The 16,114-nt window shown below is 36.0% G+C and overlaps 2 protein-coding genes across 2 annotated transcripts; both read right to left on the bottom strand.

Annotated features, from left to right (window-relative positions):
• Window positions 1–4,576: 4,576 nt before the first annotated feature.
• On the bottom strand, window positions 4,577–7,685 carry LOC120330892 (uncharacterized). Its single transcript, XM_039397872.2, has 5 exons — window positions 7,347–7,685; window positions 6,624–6,767; window positions 5,660–5,749; window positions 5,537–5,587; window positions 4,577–5,087 (listed from the first exon to the last, which is right to left on the bottom strand). Exons 1-5 carry the CDS (start codon window positions 7,541–7,543, stop codon window positions 4,985–4,987), a joined length of 585 nt encoding a protein of 194 aa, XP_039253806.2. The 5' UTR covers window positions 7,544–7,685; the 3' UTR covers window positions 4,577–4,984.
• A 4,140-nt stretch (window positions 7,686–11,825) lies between these two features.
• Window positions 11,826–15,696, bottom strand: LOC120330893 (uncharacterized). Its single transcript, XM_039397873.2, has 5 exons — window positions 15,087–15,696; window positions 13,777–13,959; window positions 12,906–12,971; window positions 12,598–12,669; window positions 11,826–12,304 (listed from the first exon to the last, which is right to left on the bottom strand). Exons 1-5 carry the CDS (start codon window positions 15,404–15,406, stop codon window positions 12,205–12,207), a joined length of 741 nt encoding a protein of 246 aa, XP_039253807.2. The 5' UTR covers window positions 15,407–15,696; the 3' UTR covers window positions 11,826–12,204.
• Between the last annotated feature and the right edge of the window lie 418 nt (window positions 15,697–16,114).

The raw sequence follows: 16,114 nt of genomic DNA, 5'->3' as shown, positions 1-16,114 counted from the left end.
TTAATCAATAATTGCCATAGGGTATTGTTTCCCTAGTTAGCAGGTAATCTATTAGTAAGTGTGAAAAGTTGAATAGATAACTAAAGTTTAACACCAGTGCTAATGCAAAAAATAACCAGAATTCAATTGAATTCTCCATCTAAGAATACGCTCGCAACCGCATCTCTGATCCCCCTGGAAGTTTCACAGGTTCCAATACCATGCGGGGATAGTTATGTGCGAAGGGATTGCAGCTCTCCTCCCACTGAGGGTAGTTCACACGACCGCTGGTCAATTACGACATCCCCCACCATCAAGTCCATGCTTCAAAAACAAATAACTGGCTAGCTAATCCCAACATAGAATGATAATCGTACGATGTTGCACCTTGCAATCTGTCCCCAGCTACAGATAAATTCTATCCTAAAAACTACCCACATTGTTAGGCATAGTTGCGTTTTAAATTGAAAGAAATCTTCATTAATGGTCAGAAGGTGTTGTATGAGTGTTTTGTTAGTTAGCAGGTAATTTATTACTGATCTAGTGATCTGATACACAAACTTGGCACTGTCAAATGACGATTAGTGTTTAATTTCTTTTCAGGAAAAAAGGAAGATAACCCATTATCAGCTGCTTATATGTCCCATCGATATTTGAATTTTCGCCATCCCCAGAGAGGAAGAGAATAGTTAGAAAAAGGGAGGTTTTGAAGAAAGACAAAGGCAGGACCATTTTAACAAATTCTGTTAACTTGTATGCGTTGCAATATTAATTTGCAGTTGTTAGCATAAACATTTAATGTGCCTTTCGACTAGACCTACCACACTTAAAAAAAATCGCCTACACGCCTTTTCACTAGAACCATAATACTGTAAAATATTTGATAGAAATTACCCCCGAGGCATCATATCTTCCATTTGAAAGGGCTGTGGAGGAAGATACATTTTTTTTACTATAAATTATGAAATGTTACTTCCAGGTTATCTCATCCTTGCTTATAGATATCTTGAGGTTAGTGACTCCAACTGACCCATGCATGCCACACTGAAAATTCTCTTGTGTACTCATAAAATAAGGCTGTTGGAGCCTTCAGACCTTGAAAACAGTCGAATCTGAGCACGATGGATTCATGTGAAACACGTAATATGCATTTAGAGATAAAAATATCCCATCCTGAGCAGCACCGATCCACAACCTCCTGCCTATGGAATCAAAACATTAGACAAATTTATGTACTGTGCGCATTCACAAATCTTTGCGAATCAAGTGTGCCTTTTGACTAAAGAAAATTTAGCATTGAAATGGTCAATCTCAACCTAGTATCTGCAGATAAAATCAATTGTTTTTTAAAAGTACATTTTTGATGTGCTTTATTTTTCAAATATAATTTATAATTACTGTAAAGTGTGTGATATATTTGGTGCCATGAATACCATTTGCAAATTAGCTTGGGTTACACCCCACTCAAATAAAAGTTTAGACTCTTAAGTCATATCTCATAATATTCTTTAAACAAAAGGTTGCGGCTAGCCGGCTACCCATCAGAATTTCCTTTCAGATCACAAAGTCGCAATGTTACGCCTCGGTAAGTCGGTAAGTTTCATTGGCAACTGTATCTGGTTGTAGTATCGGTGTCCAACTTTGAACTGAAACCTTCACTACCAGACCCACCGAAACAATTTTTTTTTGATAGGGTCGTCTTGAAGTTGCTTTCGTTAAAGCACAATGAACACTTTATCTCCACCAATTCACAGTAATCACAAGTTACTTTGTCTTTACGATAAGCATCAATAAATGGATACTGAGGATGTATTATCAAGTCACGCAAGCTGAGGTCTTGTGCCACTGTGGTCTTGTTGCAACTTATACTTTGCCATCCATCTATTCCATGGTCGCACCCATATCTGTAAGATAATGGATTAAGAAAGAGTTTTCATAAAATCTAACGATCAAGGAATGTGAAATTTAGGTCCATATCCCACCACAGCCACTAGTCGTAAATGAATTTGATTCCGGGTAGCATATCTCTTTTACCAATAACAATAAAGACATTTTGGATCAGTTGTACAAGCACCATTAGGATAGAATTTATCTGGGGGGGGGGGGGGGGGGAGCCAGGTATTTGTTTTCAGAAGCATGGACTGGGATGGTGGGGAATGGTCGTAACCGATCAGCGGTCATGTGAACCACCATCGGTGGGAGTAGAGCTGCAATCCTCTCTGGGATTGAAACCTGTGAAACTACCAGGGTGATCAGAGATGCGGTGGCGAGTGTATTCCTAGATGGCGAATTCTGGTTATTTTTTGCATGACCACTGGTGTTAAACTTTAGTTATCTATTCAACCTTTCACGCTTAGAAATAGATTACCTGCTAATTAGGGAAACAATACCTTATAGCAATTGATTATTAATTCCTTACTGTCTTACACAAGTCAAGTCTGCAACTGCAAGTAGGCCCACGCCTAGGCCTACTAATAACAGTAGTTTGTCATCTGCTTTCCATTGAAATGAGGGAGCTTGTGAATATTTAAAGAAATTGATAACGGCACACTATCACCACATTATCACTCACCAATCACCATCAACGAAGTGCTGTCCGCAAACAGTGAAACACAAGTAAGATGGCTTCTGGACTTGACACCAAGCAGTTCTGCCAATAGATGATATCCACATTGCGCGACGTTCCGGATATTTTGAAATCAGTGGAATATAACTGAAGATCCATTTTGTTGTCTATACTATACGTACAGCCAACGGAACAAAACGAAATAACCATTTGCAACAGCCAAACAAAACGGAAACGTATAATCCGACTTGCAACTGACAGGAGCCAAATGGACGTTTTTGTTTTATTGCCGTCCAGTAGCAAAGTCACGTGACCCGTGCAAGTCCTCTATATATATCAACAATTATGGTAGTCGTCGAAAGTCGCAAACACGCATTCAAAGGTAAGATCGGGCCCAAAAATTCCAGCCCGGCCCGACCCAGGCCCGTGAGTATTAAATCCGACTCAGGCCGAACCCGACTAATTAACTGGATTTGCAGGCCCGAGCTCAAAGCAAACCCGAAATTCCATATTTTTTAGGAGTTTTTCAAATTGCCATTGCAAGAGTTTAGTACAGCATGTGTCGTGTTGATGAGGCAACTTCTGTTTTTTTTTTGCAGACCACGGTCTCTCGTCTATTTAACAAATCAGCGATAGAGAAACCCGACCCGAACGTAATGATTGACATTTCAGGCCCGAATTTCGAGTCGGGCTTCAGATCTTAGCTCTACTCCCAACCTGTTCCTTGCATCAGATTTCAGTCTCTTCATAACGGAGAAAGTGCTTTCGCAAATGTGAGCGCTTCAGACTATTGCAATATTAATTGATCACCAACCTTAATACCAATTATAATAACAATGGAAGTAAATTAAGATCAACAATAGACTCATATTTTCAAATTTAGTGTTTTCCGAGTTGTTCGTTTTGGAATGATCGTTTCTATAACAGCCTAGGAAATCACAATAATATCTGCGTTTTTAACAAACCTAACATGAAATGGGCTCAGCAGCTGTGCTATTAAATGTTACATTTTACAAACTTGAATATATATCTTATTTTCAATCGGTAACCTAGGCATTGCATGCTTCCCACCAGCATGTTGTATTCTGGTGTGCAACTTGACACTGCAAATATGGGACGGTCTTACAGATGTTCATCAGTGTTCTGTGTTTGTTTATGTTGACGTTCATGCCAGAAAAGGCTGATTCGCAAACATAAGGGGAACAAACGAGCTTACGACCGTCAACGGCGCTATTCATAAGCGATAGTACTTTCATGTGTAAACCAGGCCCAAAAGTGGATGTCATTTTGCAGTGTTACAATTTCATGCTCCAACATAAAGGCTGAACGTCGTCCAGCAATGCCCAATATGTATGAAAGGTCTAGGAATGAATGGCGCGCATGGCTCAAGCTGGCCCAGTGTGTGAGATGTCATAATTGAAGAAGTATTAAATGACCCCGGAAATTACCGCAGTTTAATACGGAGAAGGTTGATCATTACATACATTAATATGTGATTAAAACAAGAACAAACTCAATAGATGCAGCTTACTGATAAACGCTGTTATTTGAGCTAATTCAAGGACAGGCCTGCGATCTACCCATGTGGTCATTACGGACGACCAGGTGCCCGCGGCACCTTCGATCTAAACCTTTTTTTTTTACTGGGAACAACTTTTTGCGAATTAAAAACGACTGGAAAGTGAATATAGTAAATATGAACATTCAGGTCCCAAGCCGTCAGCCTGTTTTGCCTTCTGGCGGTAAATTTAGCCCTCTGTCCCCAATGCAATTCAGTCCAAAATGCGACCACGACCACACACCGTCCCATACGACGATGCTATGTCCACTAAGGGATATTTACCGTTAAAGTACTATCATAACAAGGCCTGCCTAGCCATCGAATCTTCAAATCATCAAATTTTATCCGCCAGTAAATGCCAATTTATACAGCGAGATAATATGGACCCCACAAAAATAAGAAAAGTTTGGTCTGCCACAGCCAAAGGTACGAACTAAACTTGTCCCTATGATAAAACCAGATTCATTGCATAAAAGTTAAAAAGCAATTAAATTTGCTGAAGTATCAAATCACATTCAGACACAAGTGAGCAAAGCAGCACACGTTCAAACTTTTCTTTTAAAAACAAGCTTACATCCAGGTCAGAAATAGAGAATTGCGAAATCTAGTTTCCAACAGCACAAATCTTACAGAGAAAGTAGTTTACTTTGCCATATCAAACAATGGAGTGAACTTGAAGGATTGTGGTGTGCCGGGTAAAAGTATGTGATAGTTCTGTCAAAGTAAGCAACACCGTCAGTGATTATTATTTGCCAAGCATATGTCCGATCATGGTTCATACTGACAGAGCTCAGACTAGAAAAAACTTTGAAAAACTAATGCTAGGAGCAAGGTTTGTACACACTTGTAACAAAGTTGAAAAAGGAAAATTCATTCTTTCAATCATATGATCTGCTTCTACTTTTGCTACAACTTCTTCTTCTGTTTCCAGGACTAGGTGATCTGGAATGTTCAGCTTTGGGAGATGGTGACCGACTGCGGCTAAAAATAATAGTAGTATTTAAAACGAATGATTCGAGAATTTTTTATTTACATTATTCAAGAGTTTCGGCAACAATGTTATCACCGGATGCTCCAGAAGTGTGAATTCCTGAAATTTCTGTTTCGTACACTTGACTCGGAATAACTCCAGGAGTAAGGTATAAAAGTTATAAGAAAAATTAGGAAATTATAATCCGGTTGAAAAATATAAGATTTTTTACTTAGTGAACGCTTGACCTTATTTGTGATACATATAATCTTTATTTTTTCACGAGGTATTTTCAAATTTCATGTTACAGAGAAATTAGGAGCAAAATCAATAGAGAATATCAAGATTTTCAGCTCTATTTAATGCTGGTCCAAACAGTGCAGTAAATCAATAGTGTAATGTCAAGGTATATTAACCATTACATTGATCAATAGCGCACACAAATATGTTTTCACTATACCTGCGTTCCTCTGGGCTTCGTCTTCTAGTTTCACTTGATCTTGAACGACTTCTAAATATATAAGGTTATTCACATGAGCGAGCAAAAAAATGCACACCAACAAACCAGAAGAGAAATAATTACCTTCTACTTCTCCTGGTACGATCTCTGCTTCGGCTGCGACTTCGTGAATATCTTCTATGTGGACTTCTTGATCTGGACCTGGACCTATAACTGTGATTATGGTTAATGAGAACAATTTCACAGAAACAAAAAACAATGTTTACTCATACTTTGTGATAATAGAGTTATATAAATTATTAGTCGAAACTTTTTAATTGACACCCATATGGACAAAATAAACACCAGTTTTATACTTTATATATTCACAGTTATGGCAGAAGAGTTGATATCACTTGATAAGTTGATTGATTTGGTGTTTTAGAGATGGGTTTTCCCACGATGTGATGAGTAGAAAACTACTAGAGTTGTCGGTGGTACGTGACAACAATTTAGCGCTGGTGTAGATGATCACAGAAAACATTTTCTAGTGATGAATGAGGGATGCTGTGCCACGTTGTTCATTGGTGAGTGGTGGTCTAGCGATGTGATGGGCAGACATGCTGCCTACGGCTTTTAACTTAGAGATGTAATGTAGTAGCAGTGGCAGCTGGGTTGGTTGAGTTGGTGGCTGTTGAAGTGGTCACCCCTGAGGATTAGACATATGGTTTTAGAAATTGTCACAATTTTTCAATACTGCCAATTTAAAGTCAATGAATACCTTGAAAAAAATCCTAATTTCATATTTAATCAGTATTATTTTTTTTGGAAACTCAAACAATATAAAAGCTTTTGTTCCTGCAATTGTGTCATAAACGAGATAACATACACAAATATATCATATTGTGGAAGTCAATATCTCAGGAACTACCGTACTTGCTATAGACCTTACTCTTGAGGTAATAGATCAAGATCATAATTCTTAGGTCACCACTGTCACCTCTTATTGTCTAAAATAAATTCATTGAACGGATGCATTATACAACAATACAATACAAAAAGTTATTGTTATATTATGCCAAAAATTACAATCTTTGGTCATATGTACCTTCTTCTCCGGTCATAATAATCATCCCTTCCACCATGACTACCACGATAACCTCCTCCTCCACCCCCTCCGCCACCATTATGTCCTCCCCTTCTGGACATTCCACTGGATAACTCAACACGAGCTCTCACACCACATACAGTCCTGTATAAAACAAAAGATAGCAAAAGCTATGTGAAGAAAATCGTTTGAAATTCTGATATATTATTGGTGTCTAAAATTTTAGAATGATTATGGTTCAAAAATCGTAAAATAGTTTATTTTTATAGCTCTAAGAATGAAGTTGATCACAATTCGGGTATTACATCCCAAAGGAGGATTTATTACGATAATCAGTTTTTATTTATTTATTTTTACCAATCATTTTATTGTTATGCTGATTATGAAATAAATTTATACTTATCTCATTAAAAAGAGAAAAAATGGTAAATCAATGTCATAACACAGTAACAGCATACAGAAACCCTTTTAAAGAAACTTTTTTTTATTAGTATACAGCAAATTTAATATAACAATAAAATATTATTACATGCCAGCACACAGTACGGTATAGGTACCGTATACAGATAGGCCCATATGGCTTTCTATACAGATTCTTACAGTACAGGGTTTATACGGTATGGTGCCTTGTTCCGAGTCCGAAAGCATCAGAAAAGGTACGGTATAACTGTATAACCCAGACAAGTTACAGTACCAAAATTCTGTCTATAAGAAATAACTGACCTTCCATCAAGCGCTTTCACAGCATCACGTGCATCTTTTTCCGTTTCAAATTCAACAAATGCAAAACCAGGAGGTTTTCGAGCAACCCAGACGTTTGTCAATGGTCCATAGAAACCAAAAACTCGCTCAAGCTCACTTTTAGAACCCTGAGATCCCAGGTTGCCAACGTAAACTTTACACTCCAAAGGGCGCGACATATCTGTAACTGACACTCTTCCAAAAGTTTGATATCATGAAAATTTGTTATTACCTTGGCAATGAGATACGTCGACGAGCACTTAACCCCACAAAAGCTGTAATAACGGAATAGCCAAGCGAGCAAGCAGTCGATTGCTTTTTACGTTTTCCTTTTTTCCTTCATATTCACACACACTCGAGGGCGGTAACAACTTTTCGCAAGAGCGAGAAAAATTGATTACCAAACACTTCTGTATAGTTAGATATCATATTTTTACCCCGGAGAAGCGGTTAGACGATGAGTCGTTTTAATAATGTGACGTACCATTTCCCCAGCAAGCCTTTCGCACATAATTATTTCCCACAGGATTCGGAACCACCCAGGGTAATCAGAGGTGCGGAGGCGAGCGTATTCCTAACGCTTAGCACATGCGCCACCCGCCGCTCTAATTTACCAGTAATTATAGTTATCCCGCATCGACATCCTCTCACTCAAGCGTCCAAAACGTTCGCCACTGCATTATCCTGAATGGTCTTGGTATCGTGCGATAGTTTAGGTAAGATCGGCCAGTCCCGACACGCATGTACACAAGCCACTGCAAAATAACCACGGTAAATGGCCTAATCGAAGCAACAACATTAATGCTAACGTGATTTTTTTATCTTCAAGATTTGTATTGATATTAATACACCAAGACTCTTATTCAACGTTTTGTTGCACTTCTGTAGAACAGAATCAAATTAGCGGTAAGAAATAAAAACGCCAATCATCGTGAAATATACAGCATGTAAATTTGTGGGTGGCAGCAATGACATTAAACAACATGATGCGCAACTCCGGCATTTTTGGCCGAAGATCGTATTCGATAACACGCTCCAATGCACATACTTGACGAGACGAGAACGAGCGGATGTGTGCTGTTTTCAAGGCATAGCACGAATGGTGTTCATGCCTGCTTTGACAGTTGTTGTCGATTTTAATGATATTTTGGAAAGTTGAGTTAAAAAGAAATCGGAAAAAGGTAAGATAAATACTATTGTTGTATATCACACCCGGGCATCGCACTATTAAGTGCATGTGGGGAAGCCAGCCTTTTCAAATACTACAAAGTTATTAATTCAGTACGGTACGTAGTTGCCCATTTGCCGAAATTGCATATTTACTTACCCCTTAATAGTTCATGTACCTCCATTTAGATTTTTCTAACCAATGGGGATATATACGCATTGCCGTAACATACTATTGCTCAATCACTTTTATTTGCGTATTGATTCAAAGGGTTAACAAGTTCACCTAACATTTCACCCATACCGGTCTATATTGTATAGTATGATCTCTCAAGTATATGAAGCCACGAATGCCTGTAATTTTCGGACTAAGCCCCTTCATTAGTTGGTTTATATACCAAATTCAATAAAACATTTTTTACATTTAACATGAGATATTGGATTTATTAACTTTTCCATTTTAAATCATATAGACTGCTTTAAATATTCTTGACGAAAATTAATAAATCTCCTCTCTTTCTTTAGATGTGAATGTTGTGGACAAATCTGTATAAGCATTGTGAGATTCCTGTAGCACAAGGGGCAATAGCAAAAATAGTAAGAATATCAATCAAGAAATTAAGTCGACATAGAGCAAAACTTTCAACTATTCGTCTAACCTCAATTTCCCATTATTTATTCACAGGACAACTGTAGCAGACGGGGAGATATCAGAAGTCTGGCGAAATATCAGTGACAGTGTGATTCCAAGAAATACAATTAGAGTACTCCATAAGTGTTTGCAATAGAAGAACAACCTATGGAGGCATGCAAAGACATTTGACCCTCCGGTAGAGTTGTGTAAGGGTCTTATTTGTAAAAAGGCACAAAACACGCCAGACATACTGAAAACAGCTTTGGAAATGTAGATTATGGGTCACTCACTACACCATGTTAGAATTGGTTCCATAAAATTTTGGTAGTACTATAGAAGAAATTCAGGGAAGGGTATAATCATAATTCATGATAAAATACTGTTCAATATTTTAGACAACTTCAATATAGACCAGGGATGTCAAACTCGCGGTCCCAGAGAACTTCCAGTGCGGCCCTCGAACGCTAAACAATAATTGTAATAGTTTTTTAAAAGTTTTTTACTATCTAAATGTAGAAGATTTTTCCAATTTTTTGAAGTGAAATTGATTATTCACGCAAAAAACAATTTACTGAAAGTAGTTTTGGAAAATTATCATTTTTTTGTTCACATTTTGAGTTTGACCCAATTAAGAATATACACATCAAGCTAACAAAAGAATACTTGAATAAAACATTTGAGTGGATAAATTAAATGCAAAGTACATGAAGAAGGTGGCATTTTCGAAGAAAAATGGGAGTTACAATATTTCTGCATTTCTCAAAATTCTGAAGCACATTGTTTTTGTTTTGTCATATTTCCATCAGTACAATGAAATAACACAATAAACTCAGCAGTCAATATGACAAATTCAAAGACCAACTTCGAACAGAAAATTTCCATGTGTTTGTATATTAATATAATTATACAACGACTTAGTTTACTAAAAATCAATATCACCAATAATTCAAGCAATTCAATGTGGCGCAAAATTTCTTGTCAAAAAAATCTGTCATTTGTTTGTTTACTGATCTATACGCTTTCTTGCATTACTGGAATTAATTAAACATTCTCGCAGATCCATATTAACCCATGATCATGTGACCTCGTTAGTTACTATAAGAGTTGGTACTATAAAATCATTTTAGCCTGGCCTTAGTATGCTGGTGACACAAAATAGTTGTCAAACGTCAGGACAAATGTAATTGAGTAAACATTGAGTTTATACTACAGTATTTTTGTTAATTTTAGGTCCATATATTTAGATTAAGTCATTCTTAGTGTATGTATCATTCTTTTCCTATCCAAAGCTTGTTCAAAAATGATTTTGATGGTTGTTCATACAATTTTATGATTTTTTTGTAATAAATACAGTAACTTGCAATAATAGTGGAATGCAAATATTAATATGTAATTGCATTTGAAATTAGAGAAAATAATAGAACTTAATCCAACTGTTTAATTGCATCACAATATATGTCACAAACTAAAACTATCTTAAGAAATATCTTTTAAGTATACATTATCAAAAACCATTTGCGGCCCTTTTTACAATTTCCAAAATGCGATGCGGCATATTGTATGACTTGTATTTGCTGTCGCGATATATTATCTCAATGTGTCAAACTTTTAATTAGTGTGCATATTTTGCTTCCAGGTGACATGAATGTATTGTCTTGTTTATTACCTCAGCTTGGAATATTGACATGAAAAAGGTGCCAGTAAATTACGTAAAAATTTTTTTAACTTTTTGTTATAATCAGAATTCACAATTAATAGGAAATATAAACAGCCAACAATCAATGAGAACTATATGCAAAATTCCTCAGATTAAATTTGTCTTCTAAAATCGGAGGAAGGCAAAAGATATAGGTAGTTTCCATTCATACAAGTCTTTCAAGAAGACTTGCTTGAGCCAATATAAATGAGCATCATCAGGTGATCGGTAAGGCTGCAAGTTGAATTCAGCCCTGCAACCTCCTGCATAGACGATAATATTAATTAGTGGGCTATGAGCTAAATTTCTAAATTTAGACACAAACATATCTACGAGGCATTATGTACCATCAATGTTAACTACGATAAAATGAATATGTAATATGTCTAATAAACTCACCTACTAAAGCAAATTCGATGGGTGCAAACTTTGTGTTATGGAATTGTATCACAGCACCGTTAAGAGAAGTATGAACAGTCTTGCTGTTTTGTAAGAAACCCTCTTTAAATAAAATTTCAATGTTTAAGTACAAACATTAAAACTAGTAACTTTGTCATTATCTGCAAAAAGTTCCACACAAATCTTTACACTATCGCGTTTGTAATCTTCTCTGATAATATAAAAACGTCTATGATGTCCAGAATTACTCTGCATAGCTTGTCTGCCATTCCAGCTTTCCAAGTGAGCAAAACTTCTTAGATTTAATGATTATTTTCTTTCGTCACAGGCGCAAAAAGGCAGATACTACACGTAAAGAAGGCGCCGAGTAGCAAAAGCGAACGGGAAACGGTCTCGAAAAGCGACGATAACTATGTGCATTGAAGCGTATCATGAAATACAATCTTTCGCGTGTAGTCTTATGGAGTGACGTCAGAGTTGCCTATCATGTTGTTTAATGTCATTGGTGGCAGTAGCGTGCAAGTTCACTGATCACCTGACGAGCAAAAATTCAACACACTGACAATTTAGAATGTGTATTTTTATTTCCAAGATACAGATGACATTGTAGTATTTTATATCTTGGCAGTGTCAAAATCTCGTCCTGTTGTTTCCATCTGCCGACATCATACATATACTGGCTAGTCGAAATCATTGCCGGAGAAATAAAAACAGAATGAAAACAATCATTTTATGGTAAAAGATCATTTAAAAATCCAGAAATTAAGCTAAGCTAGGGACAAAATGGACAAGTATCAGAATAAAATAAAATACTAACAATATCCAGAGATACAAAACAATTAAAATTCACATGGACATCTTGAAAATTTCAGAAATTCCATCTTCAAAAATGTTCAAATTTCTCACAAAGTTTTTGTGCACCAACTACTGGAACAAAGTCACTTTTAGTCACGGTCTGATGATCTACTGCTACTCCTTCGCTTCCTTGGTTCTGGGCTTACCGACTTGTCCCTATTGTTGACAGGAGATGGCGATCTGGAATCCCTATTTTTAGGATTGCAACATTGTTAAGCATTAAAAAATGTTGATACCTTATGAATTATAGGAAAATGCATATAAACTTTCTATATGAAAGATATCAATCTAGTTTTTGCTACTATCAAGGCCAGCTACTGATATCATGCTGTCTAATATCAAAAGTTCGCGAATGACAATTTTACAAGCAAAAATACCCTAAACGATTCTTATGATTAAGAGTTCAATGAAACATAACTAATTTCAAATCTATTTGATTAGTTACAGACACCCATGAATCAACCATAACATTTAAAAAATACCTGCTATTCTTATTTCGGTACTGCTTTGGTGTACTGCTGCGACTCCTTGGGGATGCACTACCATCCTTAGATCTAAATAAACATAGACGAATACCATGATTACAATTTATTAAATAAAAATACTTGCTATCGTTGAATACATAATAAGTGGGTTGAAATTTTAAGTTTTATATAATGTATTTGTATATTCATCAGTTTCCTGTAGGAATGCCTCCCACATCTATGACTCATGTTTAGCATTATAGACAAGTCTTTTATATTTTGGGTAAAGAAACAAAGCATGGTTGAGAAAAATAGACTATTGTTACCTGTGATTATCATCATTATCTCTACTGCGACTTCTGCTCCTTGAATATCTTCTCGGACTCCTTGACCTGATGTAAGAGCAATAAACTATTCAACAAGAGTATGATTGAAATGTATGTTATTAACACCCATTTAAAACTTTTAAAACCATAAAATAAATTTTATTAAGCTTATATAATCTATTTCCTCACCAATCTCTGTAAATTGCAAACTGAAGTGTGTGTTTCCAAGAGGAGATTAACAAATTTAAAATGCAGACTACCACCTTTTCAATGTGGGATGCTCGGAAGACTATTTTGTGTGACGTTATTGTAGTGAAACATTGACTTGATAGAAGAAGCAGTAGCTTTTTCAGAAATTATTGCAGGTATATTCTTGATAAGATGCATTATCTAATCTCAGCCGTTGGTGATATGAATGTGGTTGGTTAACTGGTGTTGTACTGAAACGCAGGACGCTTTCATAGAGCCATCCAAGTATTGGGAAGGTTGTAGTAACTGGGCAGAAGCTCTTTGACTCGAAGCGAAGTGCAATGAAACGGCCATTGGAAGGGCCTTGGGTCGTAGTAGCAAAGTAAACTTTGTATTATGTGAAGAAGTATTTGATGCTGACGTAGCAAACCCTGGTGAAACGTGGACACAATGTTTTAGATTAAAATATTAATATCTGGGCATTAATAAGAAAAATATATAAAAATATTAAATAAATGTAGAACATTTGCCTATCCAACTAGTCAGATTATGAACACAAAGTAAGATTTAAAATTACCATTAAAAAGAAAAAATGTAACGTTTTAAAAAATTGAATTTCTTAAAAATCTTGAATACATTCATAAACAAATCTTGTAACATAAAGACAGCAAGTGATACTGACCTTCTTCTATAAGATGTATTGTAGTCATTGTGTCCCCGATGTCCACCATCTCGATAACCATCTCTTCCACCCCCTCCACCAAATCCTCCTCTGCCTCCAAATCTTCCACGACCACCTCGTCCTCGGCCACCACCTTGTTGTCCTTTTGCAATTTCCACTCTTGCACGTTCACCACATATCGTTCTGAATACGGATGTAAGTTTTGAATATTTTATTTTCGAATCAGAACGTCCCTATTCTATTTTTAATTAATGTACCAGTGTTTTTACTTTGAAAGAATTACCGGTACAGCATCATTTGTTAATAATAATGAACTGAAAAATAAAACAAACTTCGAAGATAAAAATACTTTTCTTGGATAATCGAATTTATCAATACCTCAGGCGTGAGACAAACTTAGGAGTTATGACACATGTATTACTGCTCATACAAACTGGGTGTACGATAAACAGAAAATCAAGATTTCATAATAGAAAATGAATCTTTTGATGTTACTATGTACAAAATCAAGGTCACGATGACTCCTTTTCATGAATTTTGCACTTGCAGAACAAACACACTGGTCCATAGTTGATTATAATTGATAGTGGTTAAATTTAATAATTTACCTAATTCGCAGCTGGTATTTTATAATACACTCGGCACTATCACATTAACAATTATTTAATGCTGTGTTATATCTATTTTTTATATCTCACCGGTTTACTATTAAAGTGTATAACGCGAGTCCTAATTTAGCATATTTAGAAATCACATGAATTTTAAACAGTTCAAGGCAAAAAAAATTATTGTTAAAATATTTAAATTTCATTGTCCTGAGAAATGCCTTTTGGTATCAAATAAAATCCAACGCTCAGGACATTTTCAATTAAATACAAAGACAGTAATACATTTACAATTTGCCTAAATTTCAATCCAGCAATGTGGTGGGAGAATTCTCAGATTTGAATAACAATAAAAATAGAATAGGATTAGGCATTCGATTCAAGTATTCTAGAATAGTAAATTATTCTACATTGCCATCCCTGTATATATTATCTGGATTAACACTTTTTTATAAACATAATTAAGATCTTTTTTTAAAATTGCTTCAAACTGACTTTGATTTGAATCGCTTCAAAATCCTGAAACTTACCACATCCCTAGTTCTGAAACGAGAGATGGTCTAAGCATAGTTATTTTTGCACCAGTTTATATCAGTATGAAGTCACATTTCAGAATTCCAAGTATTTCAAATTTCAACTCGTTTCTGGAACAAAATTATTACTTTTCAGACATTCTTACTAGAATGATCAATAATTATAACAAACCTTCCATCCAATGATTTCACAGAATCTGACGCATCTCGTGGGTTCTCAAATTCAACAAAAGCAAATCCTGGAGGATTTCGAGCAACCCACACATTTCTTAATTTTCCGTAACGACCGAACTCTCGTTCCAATTCATCTCTTGAACCGTTTTGTCCGAGATTTCCAACATAAACTTTGCAATCAGGTGGACAGCGAGCCATTTCTCTCAAATTTAATAGGCAAGTAATGCTGTAATGGCGCAGATTTTGCTGGGAGTTAATCGATTTGAGTAAAAAAAAACAGTTCACATTAGAAATACAAATTGAAATTTTCTGGAACATCTTTCATCTACTTTTATCTTAACACAGTAATACTTGTTTTTTTTAAAAGAAGAGCAAAATCGATAATGCAATAAGTTAAACAAATGCTTTACAGTAGGTACTACAGTGAAATCAATAAAACTTGATAGATTATTGATCATTACTGACAAAGTCCAGAGTCTGAGTGATAGTTCCTACACCAGTCACCAAGTACAAAGTAGACTAATATTTTTCAGTTTTCACACACTTCTGCACTTCACATTCCAGCATTCAATGTTGATAATTTAACTTAAGTTTAACGTAATCCTCTCCTGACTCTCTGATCGTTGAGCAAAAGCATCCATTTTAAAAATATCTGAATATTGACACAGTGTAGGCTAGGTATTCTGGTATTTCTGTATTTGATTAGGTCCATCTGTCTATTGACATAGCCTATTAACATAAATATCATCAGGTCTGTAACGTAAGACTAGGCCTATCAACCACTTTACCCGAATACCATTATTAACATAAATGATACGGTAGGATTTACATAGGTAATTATCCTGGGTGAGAGGAAAGTCGATGAGACGGCTTATCCATATGGCGAACCACGGCCTTTCGTCCGGTTACCATTTTTTACTCTTCTGCCCTTGCAGCTCGAGTCTAGAAAATATTATAATGTAGGTTCGATACCTAATCTTTACCTACAAGCTTAACAATACTGGACCCCAGAGTAGACAAGCGAAG

This window comes from Styela clava, chromosome 6 (assembly GCF_964204865.1).
Source record: "Styela clava chromosome 6, kaStyClav1.hap1.2, whole genome shotgun sequence".
In the NCBI taxonomy this organism is placed as follows: domain Eukaryota; kingdom Metazoa; phylum Chordata; class Ascidiacea; order Stolidobranchia; family Styelidae; genus Styela; species Styela clava.
Note: the sequence above shows the minus strand (reverse complement) of the source record. Positions and strands in the feature narration are given on the sequence as shown.

Coding starts and splice junctions, on each gene's coding strand:
- LOC120330892 (XM_039397872.2), bottom strand. CDS start 7,543: ATGTCGCGCCCTTTGGAGTGTAAAGTTTACGTTGGCAACCTGGGATCT. Junction 5,750..6,623: donor TATTATGACCGGAGAAGAAG/GTACATATGACC, acceptor CCATAATCACAG/TTATAGGTCCAGGTCCAGAT. Junction 5,588..5,659: donor CGTACCAGGAGAAGTAGAAG/GTAATTATTTCT, acceptor TTATATATTTAG/AAGTCGTTCAAGATCAAGTG.
- LOC120330893 (XM_039397873.2), bottom strand. CDS start 15,406: ATGTTCCAGAAAATTTCAATTTGTATTTCTAATGTGAACTGTTTTTTT. Junction 12,972..13,776: donor AATACATCTTATAGAAGAAG/GTCAGTATCACT, acceptor CTCTTACATCAG/GTCAAGGAGTCCGAGAAGAT. Junction 12,305..12,597: donor TACCGAAATAAGAATAGCAG/GTATTTTTTAAA, acceptor TCCTAAAAATAG/GGATTCCAGATCGCCATCTC.